The sequence below is a fragment of the Rhodamnia argentea genome, chromosome 2 (genome assembly GCF_020921035.1).
Source record: "Rhodamnia argentea isolate NSW1041297 chromosome 2, ASM2092103v1, whole genome shotgun sequence".
NCBI lineage: Eukaryota > Viridiplantae > Streptophyta > Magnoliopsida > Myrtales > Myrtaceae > Rhodamnia > Rhodamnia argentea.
This window is the reverse complement of record NC_063151.1, coordinates 22,875,796-22,898,731: the sequence shown is the minus strand read 5'-3', so window position 1 is coordinate 22,898,731 and position 22,936 is coordinate 22,875,796. Positions and strand designations below refer to the sequence as shown.

At 40.4% G+C, this 22,936-nt stretch overlaps 4 protein-coding genes across 4 annotated transcripts; 1 reads left to right on the top strand and 3 right to left on the bottom strand.

The window, feature by feature from the left end:
• Window positions 1-719: 719 nt before the first annotated feature.
• On the bottom strand, window positions 720-5,481 carry LOC115750687 (protein PHLOEM UNLOADING MODULATOR). The gene is made up of 4 exons (XM_030688202.2): window positions 5,096-5,481; window positions 2,685-3,079; window positions 2,063-2,256; window positions 720-1,434 (listed from the first exon to the last, which is right to left on the bottom strand). Exons 1-4 carry the CDS (start codon window positions 5,389-5,391, stop codon window positions 1,033-1,035), a joined length of 1,287 nt encoding a protein of 428 aa, XP_030544062.1. The 5' UTR covers window positions 5,392-5,481; the 3' UTR covers window positions 720-1,032.
• A 1,297-nt stretch (window positions 5,482-6,778) lies between these two features.
• On the bottom strand, window positions 6,779-7,930 carry LOC115750691 (citrate-binding protein-like). The gene is made up of 2 exons (XM_030688206.2): window positions 7,511-7,930; window positions 6,779-7,338 (listed from the first exon to the last, which is right to left on the bottom strand). The coding sequence occupies exons 1-2, from the start codon at window positions 7,784-7,786 to the stop codon at window positions 6,955-6,957; spliced, it is 660 nt and encodes a 219-aa protein (XP_030544066.1). The 5' UTR covers window positions 7,787-7,930; the 3' UTR covers window positions 6,779-6,954.
• A 1,663-nt stretch (window positions 7,931-9,593) lies between these two features.
• Window positions 9,594-12,155, bottom strand: LOC115750692 (citrate-binding protein-like). The gene is made up of 3 exons (XM_030688207.2): window positions 11,736-12,155; window positions 10,132-10,407; window positions 9,594-9,977 (listed from the first exon to the last, which is right to left on the bottom strand). The coding sequence occupies exons 1-3, from the start codon at window positions 12,153-12,155 to the stop codon at window positions 9,594-9,596; spliced, it is 1,080 nt and encodes a 359-aa protein (XP_030544067.2).
• Window positions 12,156-20,130: 7,975 nt separating this feature from the next.
• Window positions 20,131-22,423, top strand: LOC115750690 (early nodulin-20). Its single transcript, XM_030688205.2, has 4 exons — window positions 20,131-20,423; window positions 20,568-20,683; window positions 21,016-21,399; window positions 22,112-22,423. Exons 1-4 carry the CDS (start codon window positions 20,279-20,281, stop codon window positions 22,172-22,174), a joined length of 708 nt encoding a protein of 235 aa, XP_030544065.1. The 5' UTR covers window positions 20,131-20,278; the 3' UTR covers window positions 22,175-22,423.
• The last annotated feature ends 513 nt before the right edge of the window (window positions 22,424-22,936 follow it).

Sequence of the window (22,936 nt, the reverse complement as noted above, 5' to 3'; positions counted from 1 at the left end):
ATGAGCGATTAATATTTTGCCTATCGTCTTACGATAGGCCGACATGCTATCTATTGATATTCGCATCGGAATGATAATGTGGTAGCCCGGAGAAGTCATATCAATGAAGCAAGAGCTTAGTAAAGAAACGCCTTTTGAGTGCCTAACATAAGAAATTTTTTTTTTTAACATGGTTGTCGATCAAAATAAATGTCCTTTTTTTGTCATCTCAATGAAAAATCCTTATAATGAGAAGGCTGAGGATATGGAGATAAGGTATGCATTTGGTTTTTTTTGTGATTTGTATCTTTAATTTTTTTGTCGCTTGATCTTTTATTGTCCGTAGTGAGTGTTTTGATCTAAGATTTCAATTCTCCCATATTTTTTGTGAGTGTGATCTTTAATGAAGTCGATAGTCGATCACATAACCGACAGTATTACTTTATAAGAACCGAGTCGAGAGCCTAGCCTAACTAATTGGCTAACAAATGCTAGCAAAACATGCATTACTCCAATCTAGTCGGCTGATTAACAATACAACCAAGTCGAGCTCAAAGCATGCGCGATCAACAGCGGCCATAGCATAAGGTTGTACTGCCATAGCTTCCAAGTTGAAGGTTAGAACACTAGAGCTCTTTTTCTATGTATGCCCAGAATGAGCTTCGATTCATGATGACATTTACACTAGTAGGATCTTCACTCTGCACTTTGCAACTCACAAGAAAGGTCATCTCCCCAACCATGGTTATGCGCCTGTTCAAATTTACGAAAATTATAACTCAATTCTACACCGACAGAAACACATTCACATGTAGATGTCCGCAACAGAATTTCGACATTTCCACCTCCGCTGCTTACAGATTAAATCCGACGAGTTACAAGAGCTCAATGAAAATCATACAGTTAAGGGCTAAAAATGGTAACGGGGATAGGTCGATGGTTGTCGTACACTCAGTTTTAGCACAAAAAGAAAATACTGTTACATGGTGTTACAATGTAAAATAACATTAATTCGTGGGAGCCGGGAAAAGAACTCTGAAGCATACAAACCGATCACCCGTCGCTTGTGTATGTAAAGGCCAAAAGAACAATGGTTAGTGCAGAAAAGATGGTGGCACAAGGAAACACCCACATAAGCCAATTCGAGCTTCTGCCGGGGCTCTTCTCTTGGCTGCTCAACTCAACCTCCTTGAGCAGCTCTCTCACTCCGTCCATGTCGGAGTCCTTGGCAGCTTGAATTAGCCTGCTCTGAATCTTCTCGAGCTTTGAGAGCCTTCTGTCTCTACGTGCATCTTTGGGTGGCCAGATGAAACCTGTCATCTTCCATAGGAGGATACCCACGTAAATGGCAACGATACAATCTACACTATAATGGTGGCGTTCCCTTATCTCTCTTTGGGCACTGTGCATTACGAGCAGCCATATGAAGACTGAGCTGAGACCCCCATAAGCCTCCTGTAAGGATGATAGATGCACACGAGCAAACTTCAGAAACTTTTGCTCAAAGCAATAGGACATTAAATGAAAGAAAATAATTGAAATTGGAAGGTAAATTTCCCCTAATGTGCTTGCATTTGTTTCGTGGAAAATGAACGATTTGAAAATTATTTTTCCGAAAACGATCACTTGTATCACAAAAAAAAAATGACTGAATAAGAAAATATTTTCATTGTCCATGAAAATGTTAAACATAAATTGTTGTCGATAATGAAATTTTTTTTCATTATTTTAAGTGAGAGGAGTGATAGGTTTTTAGAAAAATGTTTTTCAAACCAGTCATATTCTGCGAAACAAATGAAGCCATCCAATCACTCGTAAAACTAGAGCAAAAGTGAGGGAAGCAGCTGCTTTTCTCTTCAAATTCTCATTTTGACCCTCAACACTCAATTCAGTAAGAAAATCCAAGAATTATTACATTCAAACAGCCAGAGAGATTGTGCTTTTCCGGACTTTCTGTTTGTCTATTTTCCATTCCCTTAACCCATCCGCCAAAGAATTCTTTTCTAAGCAGAGTGTTATGTTGAAAGGAAGCGGATTTCTCTGTAAAAAATACAGAATCGACAACTAGAGTACAAAAGGGTACCGTCCAAGCCATAGCTGTAAGTACAGCAACAAGCATGTGGCCACTGTACATGAGGTCATTGCAACCGCCTCCAGCTTTCTTCAGCAGACTGTACCATGAAGACCCTTCTGAGGCGGTTGGTCGTAAAAAATCAATGAGGAAGCTCATTGACCCCCAATCAGGCCGGTATTCCCCAAGGAAACTGCCAGTATTAGCTGTCAAACACAGCAAACTATTGAGTCTGATTGTATGGGGTAAGGAAATTTACTTGTTCAAAACTCAGACTCCAACAGTTAATTTCCTCCCTAATAAGCAATTCACTTGCATTATTTATAAGTTTTCCATCAAGAAATTCCACTTGACCCAAACTCCATCGACATTACCTAAACTCCATTGACATTTAATTCGTGCATTTTTTGTTTCACATATATATTACACTGTGAATCCAATGATATGCTTAAAGCCTAAGAAGAAAACTATGCAAACTATTCAACTGCAATTGAAGAAGTAAAAAATCTAGAGTGACCAGACAACTGCAGAAAAATTGTATGGTCAGGGAAGAATATCCTCCTAGTCTGTACCATGAGACAAGAAGAGAGCAAGAGAGACTATCACTAACATGTCATTAAAATATTGAACATACCATACGCTATATCCAAATTTATTATCTTGCGAATAGCATTAGCATCTGAGGCGTATGGTACATAATATTTCTGGGCCCAACGATGAGGATAAGCTGGGACTCTAAACCTAGAATAGGCACACCAAGGCCGAGCAGATGGAAGAATTGTAGAAGCAAAAGTTATAGCCCGAAGAAGTCGACCAATCGCCATGGTGAACATGTACCTAGCCCCTAGTCCAAGACCAGGAGCTTCTACAGAGTCAAACAACACAGAGAAAGCCAGCATCATGAACAACATCAAAAAATGATGAAGCCCAATAATTGGAGCTCTCAATATATCAACAATTGTCTGAGGAAGTTTTTCATTTGATGCTAAAAGCAGCCACTGGCCAGTGTCAGGAAGAGGAGGTGTATCCCTGTCAAAAACGAATTTTGCATTAAATTTCCTCCTTGTAATGGTTAAACTCTCCTTGCAGGTTTGCTACAATGGTGTGGTAGACTGAAATCATAGAAATCAAACTGCTGCATCATACATCAACAATATTATGTAATTCTGCCTAGATACGATCTGCACATCAAGATGGAATTTCCATGGCAGAAATAGAGCTATAAATGGAGCTACCATAAACAGAAAGCGACACTTATTTTTCCTTTTACAGACAATGGAGAATGATACTCAACTGCATTAACCTCCACATAAATGTGCTAACCCCATGACCCTCTATGAATATATCAAAATTACATAAAGAGATTCCATGTGAATAGGCTATCTAGCCATCATCATCAGTGTCCTTGTCATTATTGCATCAAACATATAAACACATCACATTCTATCACATGATTTTTTCAGTGAAGCAACAGTCATAGTGCTGGTATCTATTCTACACATGTAGATGCTTTCTGAGTATAAAGATTTCATGAATTTCTGGAGCCATGCATCATTAGAAATGTTATGTGATATGATAATGACATAAGAAACTACACTTTGGGACATTGAAGAGAGGCAAAATGTAAATCTTGGAAATTTGTCTGATGTATACAAGTACTACAATTTCATCTTATATTTTTCAAGCGTAAAAATTTACTGCGAAATTGATCATTCTCCAATTTCTCTTGAATTTGAGTAGAGACAACTAAAAAGTATGGACACTGAAAACACGCTTATGGCAAATGGTGGCAGGTTGGTACTTTGGATAGCGATCTCTGCTCTAGGTTCAGTATGCAGGAGTAAAATCATACTGCGTTAGTCCAAATCGAACTTACAGATGGAAACTTAATTTATCAATCGACAATCACAAACACATGGATTGATGACTAATGTTCAGGAGGTGGAGTTCACAATACAATATCATAGAGATCATACAATATAATCCCATCGTTTTGAGTTCCACATTGAAGACATCCATGAAATGAAACCATGAAAAGATCCAAAAGCCCATGTTTTAGCTTTATCTTTTGATGCTCTAATATCGAAGGTTCATATTGAATAAGGATTCCCAGATAAGCAAATTCAACATTGTGAGACCTCCAATGGAGTAGAATTAGTTCACGAAATAATGCAAATAAAGCATAATCACATATGCCCGGCATTCTGGAAGGCCTCATGATTCCCTTGGTTGAAGGAGCTTAATAATCGCTATGACCATTAATAGCTTGTCAAATATATTTTTTTAGATGCGAGGCGATAATAAAGCTTGCATATATTGAGATAGATTGCAGGAACGAGTCCTGATTTGCCTGAGCTCAAGAACATAAAGAGTGCAAGCCCAACATCTGAATCCCATCGACACTTTATGGACTTTTTCCCCATAAAAGAGGAAGAGAATTGAATACTTTCATTTATTGCTCTGAAAAAGTCTCATCATCACGTAATTTTGCTCATTTGAGTACTAATGGACTCGCATAAATCATTCGAAGACATGCATGCATGCAAAAAAGAAAAGAGGTTGAGCAAAAACTTCTAACTTTGAAACTTTTTCGCATATGGGGTTCATAATTGAAGAAACGCCCCGTATGGAAACATCTGGAGAGAGCAGACACTAGACAGAAATGTTCTACGCGAGACAGCACTTAATTATAGTGAAAAAACGTACTAGTTAATAACCATGTATCCATAAATAGATTCACTTAAATCTCAAGTTGCAATTGACGCAAGCTTCGCCAATTACTCTTCAATCTTCATCGAATCCTCACAACAAAGTCCATTATCTCCAATCAATCCAAAATGACTTGCAATTACAAAGACAAGTTCCCGTCTTCAACATCGACACTGAATTTGAGTTCGGCAACAAAATCAAAATCAAATTCAACTTCGAGCTGAACTCAAGCACACTGAAGTTCAGATAACCGCAATTCGAGCTAACAGAACTCCGATCCAGGTACAATCGAACTAGAAAAGGGACGCGTCAGCAACTGACCTCAGCTAGAATTACCTGTGCCATTCCAAGCCGAGCACGGCGGTGACGGAGCGCACGGAGAGAGCTTCGAAGAGGAGAGCTAAGAGCATGAACACCATGGAGGCGACGAAAGGTAGGGCGTAGCGAAACTCAGCCGACCAGTGCCGGTAGTAGGGGACGCGAGAGATGGCGATGAGAGCGAGCATTGACCAGAGTGCAGGCTGCAGACGCGCGTGCCACGTGGGGGACAGGTGGCGGAGGTAGTCGACGGCGACGTAGGACATGGCGGCCACCCCGAGGCCGCCGGATCTCGGCGGCGTCCGCCATCGCATGACGGCGCCGTTGGTGGTGGACAAAGTGAAACTCTGATCCAGTAATAGCAATGACTGAGAACACTTGCTGCTCCTTCGCTCATCCTAAAACAACTCTCCTAACAATTGTCAAACTTTTATTTAATTTTCAAATTTCTTTTTTTTTCCTATTTTCGAGACTTAAATTTCCATTTTGGCTATTGATAGATTATTAAATGGATAAAAAAAATGAAGAAGTATTCATATTTAAAATTTTACTAGTGACTGGATTTGTAATTGAGTCGAATAACGCAACATACACGGTTCAATAAATCAGCTCGGTTCGAGATGATTAGTAGATAAATTTACGCTAAACTTGATTTAATATCAAACTTGAAATCAAATTTATAAAGTGCAACATAATATAAAATTATGACAAATATAAAATAATAATTTTCATGGAAAGAAAACGGCTAAAATAAATAAGGAAACTTCTATTACATTCGACAAAAAAAAAAGTTGTGGCTTTGCATTATAAGATAACCCATTCAAGCAATTTGCAGCTACAACTATGTAAAAATGACCCAGGATTTTTTTTTTTTTTTTTGGGGGGGGGGGTGGGTTTAATTTGCATGATGATAATTGATGTTTAGGATTGTTAATGTGTTTAAACTCTATCATATTGTTAATTTATGTCTAGCATCTATTAAAATATCTTCTACGACTGACATGAAAATATATAACGTTAGACTATTAAATCCAACTAAACGAAATGTAAAGTTAAGCAAATTAAATACATCGACTATAACATAATGGCCTTATATTAAAAATTTTCGTTAAAATTAAACGCGTCCGTTAAGTATATTTGATCTTGAGTAATTTTTAGAACAACAGTTTCCTAGCACGATATATATGTACAACACAACTCATAAACACAATAACTAGTTGCTTAAATAAGCTATTTTTCTTGAAAGAGTTTCACAAGTTTCGTCTCAAATGATAAATAAAACCAAAAAAAAAGGCAGTCAAGCTTAAATCAAGAGTGGGTCCCACGTTAGTCTTTAGTCTTCGTTATTTCAAGTAGCCTCCTGAGCATCTCAAGTGAAGTTGCTCTGAACATGCTTCTGGTACTGAGACCTGTGGTTGATGAATGGCCATACTACTGCATAAACCAACCTTGTCATTCATATCTCTGCGCTTCACTTGTCTTTTGTTTACTATGATGGAATCATGGGATCCTTACCCAAGTAGTCTTTCCGTTAGTTGTGGATATGGACTCGGTTAATCGCCGATTGCTAACAGCTAAACGCGTTCCCCGTGAGGAAACTCAATGTGAATTCAGTTAGTTGTTGAGAAAGATGACAGATGATCAGTTGTGAGATGCTGAGCCCCTGGTCGAATTTGTAGTAATGTTTCGCCGAAAATTGTGGCTGAGTTTTGGGAACGGCGGCATTCTCTGGCAGGAATTATCTTCTAAACATAAGGGGAGGATCTTATTGCTAATGTCACTGCTCATATTCATAGTGATCTGAGACAAATCCTTAGGATTCTCAAAGGCAACAATCACTCGGACAGGACTTATTAGCAAGCCAAATTTTGCAAACTTCACTTCTTGTAGATTTTGATGTTTCTCCACCTCGATTCCATGTAGTAGCTTATGTTGGACGGCGCCGCATACACTCCGCACTTGAAGTACAGATCACCCCGCCCTTTGTCGGCCACTTGGAACACTTGATTCCCGTTGAGAAACACGGTCACTTCCCCTCCATCGACGTCGTGGATTATGTTAAGCCTGAACCACCTGTCGTACAGGCCGGTGGCGATGAGGTTCCCGCTGTAGTACCGCATATCCCCATCGTAGATCCTCAGTATGAGGGTAGTCGCTCCGTGAGCTGCACCGTGTATTTGGGCTATTGTAGCGCCGGATGTCCCATTGGGCACGAAACCATATCCTTCGAATTGCCAGACTCCGGACGAGTAGTCTAGACCCTGCCAAATGTGAAACCTTTGGAGCTTACAAAAAGGAGCTTCAAACTCGAGTGGAGAACAGAGAAATCGATGCAGAAAAAAATGAAGAAAAGAAAAAGCCGCTAATTCAATTGGTTTCATGCTCAATCGATCACTACAATAATGATGAACCATAGAGGAGTTCGAGAATTACTTTGATCCGAACTTCTGTGCGTGGTTGAGTATAACTGTTTGGATCGTGGGGCTTGTCGTCGGCATAGACCCACAACTTGCGCACCCCATCCACGAAGCTGTAGCGCTCCTCTAGAGGAATGTTGTAAGGCCTTTGCAGCTCAATGTTTGCATCTGTCAAAGGTACCTCAGTGAAACCATCCGTTGGATCAGCAGAACAGAACAGATTGGATTTCGGATCATGACTCGAGACCAGGACGACAAAGAACAACAGTATATGGCTAAAAGGTATCTCCATTTTTTGTTTCTTATCTGTCTGAGAAATTGTTGAGGAACTAGTGAAGGCAAAGCTTCCATATGTAGGGACAACATAAACAAAGCCAGAACCAGATATGATTTCCTCATCTTCACACAACAAAGCATATCTTTAGGTCTGCTTTCCTTGGACAGAAATGCTTGTCCTTTTGACAATGTGAACGGCCTTGTCTCATCTGTGTATTTTCATGTGTATATGTTAAGTGATTCCTAGTTTCTGAGGTGGTGTCTAACTGTCCAATTAAGCGAATGGAAAAGGGTCGGTTGATGGTCCATCTCTTGGTCTTTAGTGTAGCAGGTTTAGTCTGTTAATTATTGTTTATGGATTCAAACGGCAGATATGTTGTCGATTTTTTCGGAAGGTTGCCGTTCTTGCACTCCCCCAGATTGACATTATCAATCCTTCCCTGATTAATTGGCCTAACAAATGCAAACTTCGGTTTCTGTCTTTTCCAACTGACAGCGACGCATGGCAATATCATGCCGTATATGCACTTTGAGGTCCAATGTACGTTGTTTCCATTGCCTCACCGCATCGATTACCATGCCAGATACTTCATGGTGCCGTTTCGTCATGGTGATCTTCAACATTTTCACCCATCAGTGTTTGTGGCGGTTAGACAACAGAGTTCATTAAAATACATCAAATTACAGGCTTGAAGAGTTTTGTTAATCTTCGGTACAGTTGAGTATGCTGCTGTCAGTTTTGTTCATATCGACCGATTGCCCAAAATCCTCTATAGTGGGAGACAGCCGGATTGAATCGTCTTATTTCACTGCATTCTGCTGCAAGTTTATGCAGGGAATCCAATGATCTCAGGAAGACACGCTTGGTACTGTTTCCTTTGGATTTCTTGTTTACTAAGACGATTATGCAGATTAAAATTTTGTGTGCACGCTAATCGGGTACCATTAGAATTTGGCTCTTTCTACTTGATAAAACTCTAGGTTCTAGATTCCGAAAGGATCGGATAATTTACAGCTCAACAACCTGATATGTCTGAGTCAGACATATCAGATGACTGGGGGCGCTGCAAAGGCCAGCTACGAATATGATTAGAATGTAAACTGAGGGTTAAGTCAATGACTGTCGAGTGATCCCATCATTAACTATGCTAGCTGATTTACAAGAAGCAGATGAAAAATCGACACAACGCACGAGCATGGACATCGACATGATCTTCTGTTGAAGTATCGACCCACTTCACCTGTCAGTTTTTACACACAAAACAAAAATCTAACCGAAACCATAAGAGAGATTTACCAAAGGAAAAGTAGATTTAGCATGGTATTGTGCCATTTTTTTTTTTTCGGTAGCTATACAAGACGGGGAATGAGGTTGCTGATAAATTTGTGAGCTACTTGATTAACACATGCATAGGGGCTCATCAATGGAGCTGGTGTCACATATGCTGAGACGGAGAAAGAAGCTCCGGGTCCAGGAATTGATCTTTGAAAGCCATTTGCGGGTCGACAAATCCTGTCGATCGGCCTGTCTTCCCTAGTTCGACCTGTTTAGACTACCAACAGCTTATTGTATAGTCAGCCCAAGCTTCATACTGGGAAATGACCACTATTTCCACTACGCTTCCGCAATAAGCTGACTTCCCAGGTCCCTTGTTTTGCATATCATAGATTGAATTTCTTCACATGAAAGGCAGCTTGGGATGCAACATCCTAATTCTGCAATAAGCTGACAATTTTAGGAAACACTGGAACTTCCAGTTAGCTAATTGTGACCCTGCTGACTTATTTGGTAGCAAATGAACACTTCAAAATACTCTCTACAATCACTTCTTGTATATTTTGATGTCCTTCCACCTCGATTCCATAAAATAGCTCACGTTCGGGGGCGCGGCATACACTCCACACTTGAAGTACAAGTCACCGGGGCCACGATCTTGCGTCATAAACTTTAGAGTCCCGTCAAGGTAAACCTCCACGACGCCTCGATCCCTGTCGTGGATCACGTTCACCCTGAACCACTTGTCGTAAAGATCGGTCGCGATCAGGTTGCGAAGGTAGTATCTTACATCGCCTTCGTACATCCTTAGGATCAGAGTGGTGGCGTGCCCCATGCCGCCATGGATCTGCACTATGATGGCTCCAGAGGTCCCATTCGGCACGAAACCGTAGCCCTCAAATTGCCATACCCCAGATATGTAGTCAAGCCCCTGTGAGAAAAGCAGGTTAGGATCAAGCTGATGATGAATTTTCGATGCGAGTCTCTGAAGCCAGACCGACTCGAACTACTAACACCTTAATGCAGTTATCCATATCGGAAAAGAAAGATCCAAAATTCATAAAATGGGGGAATCACGAGAGTACTGTTATGCGAATTTCCGTCCGGGGCATGGTCTTACTGTCGGGTTCATGCGGTTTATCATCTGCATAGACCCAAAGCCTCCTGATTCCGCCTGCGAAACTATACCTCTCCTCCAACAGCTTGTCATACGGTTTCTGTATCTCGAAGTTCGACTCAGTCAGCTTCACGATGGTGAACCCATCAGTGGGATCGGCACAGACACGACCTATTTCAATGACGTAAACCAGGATGAGGCACAGGATCAGATGTGAAGCACGCATCTTCTTCAGTTCTTGGTTCTGTGAAGTTACAAGGAAAAAGTTGAGCTATGTACTGCTAGGATTAGTATACGCATGAATCAGAGACAGCAAAAAAATTAAGCCTAGAACCTTTTTGGACCAGTGTCGGTATCTTGTTCCTTCAATTAAAAAAGCTTATATGTAGCACCTAACACTAAGAAGAGGTCAAATGCTCTTTGGTTCAACCGTTGATGATTGAGGATGACAGAGTTTGCTGTGTCACTCAACTAAATTATGTGCAGAAAGCTCCAAACTTAGTAGAATAAATTGGAATCAAACATTGGTGACGCCATGAAGACTCCTATGTTTATGTTGGATCAGCATCTGCTCTAAAAGTTTCTGGAAAGGAGAGAGCTTCGGATTATATTGTATGATCTTTTATTATCAGTAGTGTTCGTTTTTTTTTATCTTACTTTGACATTGCAATTTACATTAACTTTATCTTGTGAAGAGACCCGTCTCATTGAAACCCGATGTGTGGATCCGAGATCTTGCCAGCCAAGCCAGCCCCACCTCGCGGGGGTGAGGTCGCCCGAAGCTGGCGAGGTCACCTCATCGGCCTCTAGCGAAGCTCGCCTTCCCTTTCTGTAGCTTTGATCTCACAATTTTTTGCTTGGCCATCCTTGATGCATCTCAAGTGTTTGTAGAAATGCCGCCTTTACTTGCAACCCTACGTCCTCCCATCTTCCGCTACAGTAGAAACATCGTCTGGCCAGAGGCCGACCCTCACCAGCCTCTAGCGAGGGCAAGCCTCGGGCGACCTTGCCCCTGCGAAGCGAGCCTCGATTGGCTGACTAGGTCACCTTTCGCTTATGGTTGGTCGTCGGCCATCAACGAGGCCCTCCACTACAGAGGAAGAAGGGAAGAAAAAATAAAATTGAAAATTGAAAAATATTAAAATATTATTAAAAATTACCATGTCGGTGTCGACCATCGCCACGTGAGCACAAATGCAAAAGATTTAAAACTCAATTGTGAAAAAAAAAAAAAGATTTATGAATGAACTAACATCGTTACAATAGCTTTAGTAATTTTCCTTGGTCAAATCCCATTGAAGACAAGCTCGATTAATCGCATAAAATATTAAAAGTACCAGTGCCTCCGTCGATAAATCTAACCGACCATACGTCCACTCACCGATGGCTTGGGCCCTCCGGAAGGAGGCCATCGCATTACAAATGTGATGCTCTAATCTGAGTTAGGCGGCCATTCGAACTACTGCTGAATCCATGAGCAGGCAAGAAACAACCCGCGAACTTTCATTTATTACGTGCAAGAGTCCTAGAATTTATCTTGAAATGATCTTATATTATCATTTCCTTTACGACCATATCCTTGGCCCATTTTATTGTTGCAAGACATAAATACAAGTGCTCTTCGAGCTCGTCCACTCGCTCCTGAAATGCGATGTCCCTCTTCTTGAGCTCGTTCGCCAATGGCTCAGAAGTTTTTCCCTCCCTTCCCATCAAACACAGATGAGCCGCAGTTTTGTTATGATCGATCTCGTCGCGAAGTCGTGATACTAGCCATGTGATCATGTCGAATTCTCTATCCAAGATGTCAGTCCCTTTGGCCGCGATATCCAATTGTTCTCCATCTTTCTCGAGAACCCGAGTCCGTGCAGATCCGACTATGTTGGACATTTTCCTCCTGAAGCGCTTCAGCGGAAAGCTTAAAATGGCCGGCCCCATAAGCAGCAGGATAAGCGTTTGCGCCGCGAGAAACGTCCCGGTGATGCACACTCCCATCGCCTTTTGAAGAAGCCGGATCAGCCGAATCTTTCTTACCACCTTCTTTCTCCACGGCTTCAAGCTGTTTAGGATGGAAGAGTATTCGTCGTGAATCGACCAGACCGGACAGTACCCAACTGATTGGTTTTGGATGGTTCTCGGTTCCAATACTGGAACCGGCGGGTACAGGTTCGATATCCGGTTCCATATGGAAACCACTCACCCAAACCAATCAGATTGGGCTTATTTATATAATATATAGATATATATTTTTTTATATTCAAGCTATCTCCCTCAAATTCTCAATCACGTGACTCTCAAGCCCAACTCACCTCAAAGCTTGAGAAGTTGATTTATTTTCGTGGTTCAGGAACAGTCATTTACTTGCTTACTCCTACGAATTTGTGGCAAACTTATGTTCACGTGTGATATGTGATGTAAGACTATGGATGAAGCTTCGGAACTTTTTGGCAAACTCATTACTCATGAATGGACGTATTGTGATTTTCGTTGGTGGTGCAGTTGCTGATTTTTTGAAAAAATCAGCAACTGCACCACCAACACTCATGTCTGTGTATTTATCCCGTGCGAAATTGGAAATGGCTTCATTGGTTCACTTGCGTACTATCTTCTTTAATTGATATTGGTGCTCGATAGGACCGGTTCTATGAACCCCCCCGGGAACCGAACGGGACCGGTGGTTCGGTTCTCGAGTGGGTCCATGAAACGAGTGGGTGGTTCATAGTTCTTATTTTGCGGAACCGGTCCCTAGCGAATGATTCTTGATTTTAGGAGGGGAAGCACCCATCTTGAAACCGATCACCCTAGTTGATATCATAAAAGGTGCATGCGTAATCATCGGAGGAGACGTACCTCTTCTAATCATTCTCATGCAAAACTTTTTGCTCATCGCTCGAGCTCTCTTGAAGATCAAATGCGACGTCATTTTTTCTGCATTCAACTTTGGAACAATTCTAATCCACTGTATAGAGGAATCTTCAATTGAAAAACTAAAAAACAGGAAAATGTGCAATGAAAATTATGCCAAAAGTGAGCTTGGCCGACTTCTTAAGCCGTTAGGCAGAGAGGATGAAGGTTGCCTTATAAAGGGTCTATTTGCCTTGCGTTTTACGTTAATCTAAAGACAAGCTCGTCTTTCCCATTCGCTTGCAAGCATTGTAGGCCACCACTGGAGAAATCTTTCCTTCATCGTTCATCCTTTTGTGCAATAATGGCGCTTTTAGTTTCTTTTCCTTTTTTTTTTTTTTTTTGTACATTTGGGCAGCCGCCATATATGCGTAGTATCTAGACCTGTCAAAATATATCATAAACTCATTTCTTAATCAATATATGATAGACTGAGTTGTTATATGGATTATTTGTATTTAATAAATTCGTAAATGGGTTTATAACTTACTTGGACCTAATTCACCTTTGTTACTATCACTTCAGTTTGGGTATGAGTTTTTCTAGTTTTTGTTAAGTATAAAAGTGTCTTGTGAATATGAGTCGGATCGAATATGGATCACTAGATTTACATTGCTTGAAAATAGGTCAAAATTGGTTAAATGAATCTATTTGGGTCAAATTATTTTTGATCCAAACTCAATCCAACATATCCATTTGACAGGTCTGGTAGTATATATATGGGGGCATTGAATAAACCGGCAGATTGACTTATAATGGACATGTAGTACTTCATGTAAAGTAAATCAATTGAGCGTGTCGTCGTGTACTTCATGTAAAGTAAATCAATTAAGCGTGTTGTCGTGCATGTTCAACACCTGCTCCAACAGCTGCCGACATTTGCATGCATCGATTGCTTCTATACATAATGGAAGATGATTGATGATGAGGATGAGAATGATATCCACTGGTTCCCCGTTACGTTCGGATCCATGGCACACGCCTTCCCCATACATTGTTTTCATGAGCTTTGTCTTTCCATACCATGAAAGAGGCTAGAGAGAGGTACTTAGGGTGCGTTGGTTCGGCTTTGAAAATGGACTTCGCGCAAATATAAATGTATTTAGGTTAAATGATTTTGGAAAAATGTAAATGGCATTTAGTAAAAAAATCCTTTGAAATGCAATTTGGATTAAGTAGTGTTTGGTAAAATAAAATTGCAAAGAGCTTTTGGTTGCATTTTTTTTTATTTCTTTGTTTTTTGAAAAAAAAAAAACCCCCCTTTGTCGAGGCGAAGGGCTCAGGCCGCCGATGAGCCAAAAGATGACATGCAACAATCTAGGATTTTACATTGAAGAGGGGTAAAAATGAATTTTTAGTAAGGTTTTGAGAGCAAAGTAAATAACTCACTAATTTTCGTTAATGGGGCCTTCGGCATTCCAAAAAATGCTCAAAGCCCAATGCTAGTCACTATTAGCATTGGGCTTTCGGCCTTCACAAGGCTGTCATTCTGCTACATGTCCCTTGAAAAGGCTTGTCAAACAACCTAGAATTTCACCAAGCAATTTAGAGGTCCAAAGCTCTTAGGAAAGTTGAACCAAACGCACCCTTACAAGATTGATACTGGTCTTTATATCTCTTGCAGTTAGCAAGGCTCACAAAGCAATTATTAAAATACATGAACCCCTATCTATACTCTGAAAAAATTACCAATTTAGTCTTGAACCTATTCTACATATGCCAATTCGGTCTTAAACTTTTCAACTTTAGCAATGCAATTCTAAATTTTTGTGTAAAATTTCAATATAATCTTTATGACTAATTGTCGCCGGAAACCGCTAATGTGGCCCGAGTAAAATTGTTCACGTAAGGTGGGTGGCGATAATTGGATGTTATGTCAACAATTCCCCAGTATAACCGCTTTGAAATTTCGTGCAAAGGTTTAGGATTGTACTGGTAAAATTGAAAAGTTCAATATCGAATTGACATCCATACAACAAATTTAGGATTGATTTGATAAATAAGCACCAGAACTCAGAAAATACCTTCGGCACCAGGAATTAGGTAAACAATAGCTGAAAACCTGGATAGGCAGCTCAAAGATAAGATGGTCTGCACTGGGTGGTAGAGAGGTGTGCACCTGTAATGGGTATTAGGCGAAGGTAGGTCCAACTATTATGGTAATGAATTGGGTTTGAACTTCCCTTTTAGTTTTCTTCCCGCCGAGGTATCTGAATTTCTTTTACATGTCCCAGTAAGTATGATTAGAGTTAGGACGCACATGGCAACACTGCTGTTTGAGAAATCAACTTTTAGCTAGAAGTTGATTTTTTTTATTTCTACTCAGAAGCAAGAAGTTGATTTTTCTATTTTTGCTCCGAAAATTGATTTATGATCGTAGAAATTTGTTTGGTAATAATTGAAAATTTCTACTTCTAAAACATTATCAATACAAAATCTTCTATAAAATATTATTTTCGACGGCTGAAAATTTTTTACTCCATTTTTAAATTTATTTAAAAATATAATTTTTATTATTTAAAAATATTATTTATTTTTTACTCCGATGGCTAAAGATGGCGACTCGACGGTGGCGGCCGCGGGAGCCGATGGTAGACTGTGGCGGCGAGGGGCATGATGGTCAATAGTTGGCCTTCGAGGGGGGGCGCGGCGGCGAAGGTAGGCGGTGGTCGTGAGCGGCAATGGGCATAGGTTGGCGGTGGGTGGTAGGCGGCGGCGGGAGGCGATCAACAAGTGAAGGCGATCACGGCCCGAGGTGGGCGACAGCTGCAGAGGTCCGCGATGGGTGGCGGCAGGTGATGGTTGATGGTTGGCAGTGGTCACGGGCGCAGATGGGCAGCGGCTGGTGGAGGTCGGTGATGGGCGGCAATTGGAAATGATCGGTAGTAGCGGTGATCAACAGTTGGCGACGAGGGGCGGTGGGTAGTAGTGATCATGGGTGACGGTGGGGGGTGGTCAACGGTGGGCGACAGAGGAGGTCGTTCAAGACAGGCGTGGTCGAAAAGAAAGTGAGTGCATAACAAAAAGAAGGTGAGGCGAGAAGTACTTCTTAAGAGGCTTTTTTATTTTTTTGTTTGACCTAAGAAGTATTTTTTGATTTGAGAAGAAATTTTTTTAAACTTCTCAAATTGAGGAAAAAAAAAACTTTAGAGGTAAAAATTTCTTTCAGAAATAAAAAATTTTACCAAACGGATTTCTTCTTCAGAAGTTATATTACCAAATGAATCTCTATTTCAGAAGCACTTTTAGAGAAAAAATCCACTCTCAAAAGTGTTACCATGCGCATCTAAGTGGCCATCTCTCAATACGAAGTGATTTCTTTTGAATATCTCGAAAAAGGAATCTCGTGATCAATATAATTGCTAAATAAAGATTGCGATCGTGATTAGTTTGATGGAACACATTCTGGGTAAGACGGGTGTGGTGGCGTAGTAACGCACTTCTCAAAAAAAATACTTGCCGAGCATCAAAACTTACTTTAAAAATTTAATTACTTTGGAAATGTCTTTTAAAAAAGAAAAAAATTCCTCAACAACGCCGTTATTACTATTTATTTTAGGTACCCAATTAATGAAGGGTCTCAAAGTAGTTTATGAAGATGTAGAGAGATGTGCTTGGGGTTAGTAAAAATACTTAGGGTCTCTAAGTAAACGTTTTCGTTCACATTTAAAGGCCTAAAATTTTCCTGTTGATAAAAGGTTACTTTTCTGTTTTTTCTTTTCCCGTGTGTCTCCAGAAAGAAACCTTAAATTTATGTACAAGCCTCGTCCTTCTTTCATAAGAAAACTTTAGGAGTGGCAAAATAGTGCGAAAAATCTCTCGGACCATTATCTAGAGTGTGAATTTATGTGTCGCAATGTGCTCAAAATGGAAAAACTCATACTTTGCGAGGATTAGTTGAGTGCTCGCGAGTCGGGATATCTTCAACCTGAAAAATAAGTTACTCAATGCCAACCTTGCACATCTCTCTCTCGCTACTCTTGAGAAATTATTTGAGTTATTTGCACTAGTGGTCATTTAAAGTTTATCACAATTTGTAGTCCAATCAATGAACCTTGATTTCAAAAGCCATATACATCAAACTTTCATTTATCTGTTGTTTGATGCATTTTGTGGTCCAATCAATGAACTATTGAGATATTATTTGAGTAAAGTACACTTGTGGTCATCAAAGTTTAGCTCATTTTGTAGTATATCACTGAACTTTGATTCCAATAACCAATAACATTAAACTTGATTTCTCTACGGTGTGATGCATTTTTAGCAAAAACCAACCAATTTTCGACCAAATAGTCGACATGATAATGACATGACATCTTCAAAATTGGCCATGTTCCCACCACATAGGAATGCATTAGAAAATCGACAGGGTTTTATCCCAAAAGTGCATAGAAAAACTAAAATCTAGTCAATTTAGTGATTGAAATTAAAATCCAATGATCGAATTGTAAATCCACTGAAATTATTAACAGGAGATATTTGCCCAAATTTCGAGCCCCAGAAAAAAAAATAGAAAAAAAAAAAGAGAAGGAACTGGCCCTTTCTCTTTTGGGCTTCCCAAAGCAACATTTGGTACAATGCCTTTTGTTCTCTTCTTTGAAACACCTATTATTTCTGTCCTTTCCTTTTCAGGGGGAAAAAAAGGGGTTAGGCCCACATCGAATTTCACAAACATGTCGAAATTAAGGCTGTCACGGTTTCGCTAGCGGCCACACTTGAAAACATTCAACATCAGCACTAGAAGTAGAATCTCCCCTTCTTTCCATGAAAGTGAAGCTCGTCCCTTGAGGATTTGTAGCATCATGTCTAGGCTTGTGAAAGGTCCTATTCACGAGAAACTTTAGGTCCGCGCATGACTTTTGAACCGCATTAGTAAATAGGGTTCTTCATTTTGATGATGGATCTTGTTGTCTTGTTCCGAATCAGGGTGATCTTCTTGGAGGATCTTGCCGTTTTACAACGTAGATTGGTTCTCTAGCTATTGTGCATGGCACTTAATGCATCGATTATCTTTAATCTAGTAACCCCTACTGTATTCTCGACTCGTCTAGACCTTGTGTTCTTGGCAAAATATAATGGAAACACTCATCTTAATCTACCTCAAATTCATTAGCCAAAGTGATTTGAGAAAGTTAATCACATTTGCGCCCTTATCGATTGTCGCTACTCATCGCAGTCCTCATGTCTATGGTTCGAGGGATTATAGAGTTTGGTTATAAAACCGGTGTTGGCCTAGCTGAGTCAGTCATATCGGTGAGCCGTTGGTGGATGTAATTTGAACTAGTGATTTAAAATATGGAAAGCGGGTGGCATGGGTTGTCGATTGAAATGGAACCTCGCAATAGTCATAACTATTGCTTTATCAATTGAATCTTAGAAACTTAAAAAAGGCCTGAAAAGATTCGAATATGTTTGTTCAAGTTAATTGAATCGCCCGATTTAAACAGCTCCTAGTCGAACAACGAACCACCAACCTCTCCGATTCACTTTGGAAATATTGCTTGGACGCCAATGAAATACCTTGCAGATCTCATAAATCGTTAAATCGATACATATGGCCTCTGCAGATGGCCCTAAGTCTAAGTAGTTTTCACGCAATTTATGGACTTTGAAGTTTGAACGGGTGCCCTCAAAAGTCAAATTCATAAGAAAAGAAAACATCATCTTAGGCACCCACTAGGACCATGGCCGGACCCAGCTCGGGCCAAAATCGGGCATTCAGTCTGCCAGCTGTCTTGGCGGCCTCTGCTACCTCAAAATTTTGAGCTGGAAATCTTCAAACGTCTCGACAAACTACGCCAATATATCTTGAACTTACTTAGTCAATCACCTATTATTAAACATGCACAACATCTTCGGTCCATAATATCTTTATCCCAACTTCACTGTTTGATTGTCACCTACAAAATGCAAAATGCCTAGAGTGAAGTTTCCATCACTGGGCAAATTGCATTTGATAGTGATAGTGCACCAAGCATTGTCCCCATCAAATCCCCCACAAAAAATACTCATCCAAAGCAAATAAAAAGACAAGAAGAATGCAGACAAACAAGGTAAATCAAGGGCTACCCATTGCCTTTATTCTCAATTTTCACCTCACTGCCTCTCCAATCTTAGAAGTCATTTCGTTAATGATCTCGTCACTCACTCTTCCCCATCGGCAGCCTTATAAATTGAATCTAAAATAGGCAGTGGGGGAATTCGTAGCAAATGATCGGGGATGCCCGGCTCACATTGTTGGAGTTCAAGCAAGTCCCTCGAAAAGCACCACGGCCCTTCCTCCAATATTCTCTTCTTCTCAATCTCTAACTCAAATTTAAATGAGAAAAACCCCTGTTCCAGCACCAGCACAGCACAACACACTCTGCAAAATTGAAACATCTCTCAGTGATAGCCGTTAAGAAAATGAAAATTGGCCCATCCGCCCATGCTTTTGTGTCTTGAGTCTGAAGAGGGGCAGCTTGGGTTAATGTCTATTCGCGTGCAAGGCCTTGTCTTTGTCTGAGGTCTTAAAAAAAAAAAAAATTGCCTGTGTTATCTCCCAAGCTCCGTATATTTTGATTTTTCAATTGAACTCAATTAATGGATAATAAAAAATATATTATATAAACAAGAAAAAAGGGGAAACTTTACATGGGCATAATTACACCATTATACAAAAGCAACTGTAGTAATTATGAAATACAAAAGGTTTTTTTGAGGATTCCTAAGAGAAAGTAAAGTAGTATGCATTTTCCACCTCCCAAGAATTTTGAAATATTATTATTATTATTTTTTCAGCATTGGAATTGAAGATGTTGCAGGATGATAATACGCTAATCATTTTAGAATAATTAGCGTAATTCATCTCACTCCATCCTTATTCTAATCTTGATTATTTAAACTCTGAAATCTCTAGGTGGAATTTTTTTGTCTTTTTTTTTTTGAGGTTTACTTTTTGCAATAACTAGAAACACGCACCATCCCCAACGCCAACACCCATTTGCCGGTCATCCATTCAAAGCTCTTCTCGTGAAAAGCCCAGCACTTCTGACAGTCCCTGCACTCTCTCTCTCTCTCTCTCTCTCTGTACAGACGCACAGTGAAAAGAAAAGTTGGAAGAAAGAAGAAGGAAAGAAAAGGTTGCCAGTGATAAATAAAGCTCGCTGTTAATCCCACTCTGATCGTCTCTCGGTCTCAGCTTGCACGAAAGAATACAAGAAGTGTTGGCGTTCATGATGGAGATCACAATGCTCGTGACATTTCTATGCTTCTTCTCTGTTTTCTCTCTTGTTTCCAAAGTGGGTAACTGTTCGACAGTGCTTGTGGATGGAGTTTCAGAGTGGAAGAACCCGACTGTTCATGTTGGAGATACCGTCAGTAAGTAACTTTCCTCTTTTCTTTCAGTTCTTCAGAGGGGTAGAGATCTTGCCAATGAAATTCTCTGTTCAGTTTCAGATTTCGAGAACTCAAAATTGAGCTAACATTCCCCCCCCTCCCCGGGTTCTCTGTGCCTTCTCTCAGTTTTCAGACACAAGTATCAATACGACCTCTACATTTTCCAGAATCAACGAGCCTTCACTCTCTGCGACTTCACTCAAGCCACTCTTCTTACCAAGCCGGGCTCTAACACATTCACGGTATGCTCTCTCTCTCCTGTTTGTGTGTGCAGTCTTGGGTTCTCTACTTTTTCTGTTTCTTTTTCTTAGATGAACACATTTATCAACTTGTAATTTGCTTGGATTTCACAAAAGCTGCTAAAAGCTCGGAGCTTTACTGCATTATCATTTGAAAAACTCTGTTACGAAGAAGCTCACAAGCTGATATGAATTTTCTGTTCAAACAAACCCAAAATTAAACGAAAAGAGATGTTACCATCAATCCGGTAGTTTCTTGAATCTGGAGTAATGTCAGCAAAATGAAGCATTTTAACTTTTTTTTTTTCTGACCATTTCTTTCGATGCTAATCTAGTGGCACCCATCACGCCCCGGCTATTTCTACTTCACCTTCAACAATGGCTCTCTCAATGCCTGCCAAGACACCCAAAAGTTTCCCGTTAAGGTCTCTTCCGAGTCACCGCCACCATCCCCAGGGAATCCAATCACCCTGCCAGTATCACCTCCATTGCCTGCTCCGGCCCCGACCCACGGAGGGACTGTGTCGTCATCACCCGCATTTCCTTGGCCATACCGCCCTCGCGAGGAGCTCTCGCCGGGGCCTGCCCCCGCAGCAAGCTTGTTCCCAGACAAAGGCGGGATACCCTTTATTAATAGCAATCCCGCAGTTCCTCTGCCTACAGGAGAAGTGGACTCTGCCACAATAAGGCCTCTGCCTACCTCAGATCACGGAAAACAGGTACAAGACCAGTTCGAATCATCAAAGCCATTATTTACAAGAACACTAATTCGTGAATGACTATTAATGTGGTTATATTGAATGATTGAATCATGTCAGAGTTCATTTTTATGGACCAATTGTGCATGTTGCATTTGTCAGTGTTTGTTAAGTTGAGCTTGGTGTTGATAGAATCCACATTACAAGTCTCAATGGGTGACCAATTACAGAACTATTTAGTAGCATGCCTGCTTCCGCGATCTTTACCGCTCTAATTGAAACTTGATGTACGTGGTTGGCTCTTAACAGAACTCCAGGAGCGATAGTCTGAAGTTTTGCCGACAAATAGTTCCGGTTTTGATGTATCCAAGTGTTTTGGGTTTTAAATCCAAATCACACCGCACATCATTGCGACTATGTTCTAAGCATTTTGAGATGAACGATAGCTGAAAATCAGCTGCCATTTTGAAACGAGGAATTTAACATTGGAGTGACAATTCCACTATCATTGCTCTTTTGCTCTAATCTGTAATCTCTTACACTTGCAATCCGAAATGGTTGGTAAATCTTATGAAGCCAAAAGTCGAATACAAAAAGAAATTGCTGAAAGCATAGGAACCGTTATCGAATTACTCTCGAGTCTTCATACTCAAACTTCATATGAAGATCCGAAAAGATAGAGGCGCTGTTGATTGGGGTCTCAATTACATATCCTTCTGTCCTTTGATTGCAGGAGGTGGTGGGGTTGCCTCAGCTGCAGATGGCTCTGCTTTGTGCAGTGTTCTTGATGCCATGACCAAAGAAATGGAGCCAGAAAGAGGAAAAATTAAAGAACTTAGGAGGCAACTGCAACTGTGTGTGTAAAGAATGTGAGTAGGCTAATGAGTGGGAGGTTATTTGGGGTCCTTAAAGTAGCTTTAGAGATTAAAATTAGACCATGTAATATGATGATGCTCCTTGCCTTGGCCCTACTTTGGAATCATTAGCAAAGCTTTGGCCTTTAGTTTTGCTGTGTAATCAATTGCTCCCTCTTCTCTCTTTTCAACTTTCTTCTTTTGCCTTTATTTCCTTTCACCCAATTTCATCATTCTTCAATCTTTACTTGTGAAATTTACCGTCGCTAGGAGGCGTGCATCGGTTTTCTTCTTCGTTTTGGCGGCATTACCTTTTAGTTGGAAAGCAATTTAGTGTCGGATATTTTCTAAGCAGGTGAGAAAGCTGTAAAGAAAGCTTCAATAATTGTGGGATCTTTACTGGGTAAGAAAGGTCATTAATCTCAAGGATGTTCTCTCTTTGACGGATGACTGAATTTGACTAGTTTTATATGCGTTAGAGCGATTTATCTGACAACCAGACGGACGAGAACTGCTCCGATTACATTCGCTTTGAATGGAAAGTCCACGGTTAAATATGTTCGAACCCGCAACAGCAAGTTTCGATGGTTGATAGCAAATTTAAAGTTGTTCTTTATTCGTTGTGTCTCGTAGAATCTACACAACGAAGGAGCTCTGAGCCTGCATTAACCTAGTCGGCATTCTAAGTCGAGAAAACTTACATG

What these genes read in the sequence shown, in the direction of transcription:
- LOC115750691 (XM_030688206.2), bottom strand. Translation starts at nt 7,786, where the DNA reads ATGGAGATACCTTTTAGCCATATACTGTTGTTCTTTGTCGTCCTGGTC. An exon ending in GCACAGAAGTTCGGATCAAA is followed by an intron (nt 7,339 to 7,510) that starts GTAATTCTCGAA and finishes CACATTTGGCAG; the next exon opens with GGTCTAGACTACTCGTCCGG.
- LOC115750690 (XM_030688205.2), top strand. Translation starts at nt 20,279, where the DNA reads ATGATGGAGATCACAATGCTCGTGACATTTCTATGCTTCTTCTCTGTT. An exon ending in CGGGCTCTAACACATTCACG is followed by an intron (nt 20,684 to 21,015) that starts GTATGCTCTCTC and finishes ATGCTAATCTAG; the next exon opens with TGGCACCCATCACGCCCCGG. An exon ending in CCTCAGATCACGGAAAACAG is followed by an intron (nt 21,400 to 22,111) that starts GTACAAGACCAG and finishes CTTTGATTGCAG; the next exon opens with GAGGTGGTGGGGTTGCCTCA.
- LOC115750687 (XM_030688202.2), bottom strand. Translation starts at nt 5,391, where the DNA reads ATGCGATGGCGGACGCCGCCGAGATCCGGCGGCCTCGGGGTGGCCGCC. An exon ending in CTCGGCTTGGAATGGCACAG is followed by an intron (nt 3,080 to 5,095) that starts GTAATTCTAGCT and finishes CGTTTTTGACAG; the next exon opens with GGATACACCTCCTCTTCCTG. An exon ending in AAATTTGGATATAGCGTATG is followed by an intron (nt 2,257 to 2,684) that starts GTATGTTCAATA and finishes TGTGTTTGACAG; the next exon opens with CTAATACTGGCAGTTTCCTT.
- LOC115750692 (XM_030688207.2), bottom strand. Translation starts at nt 12,155, where the DNA reads ATGGGAGTGTGCATCACCGGGACGTTTCTCGCGGCGCAAACGCTTATC. An exon ending in TAAAATGGGCCAAGGATATG is followed by an intron (nt 10,408 to 11,735) that starts GTCGTAAAGGAA and finishes GTAACTTCACAG; the next exon opens with AACCAAGAACTGAAGAAGAT. An exon ending in GGACGGAAATTCGCATAACA is followed by an intron (nt 9,978 to 10,131) that starts GTACTCTCGTGA and finishes CTTTTCTCACAG; the next exon opens with GGGCTTGACTACATATCTGG.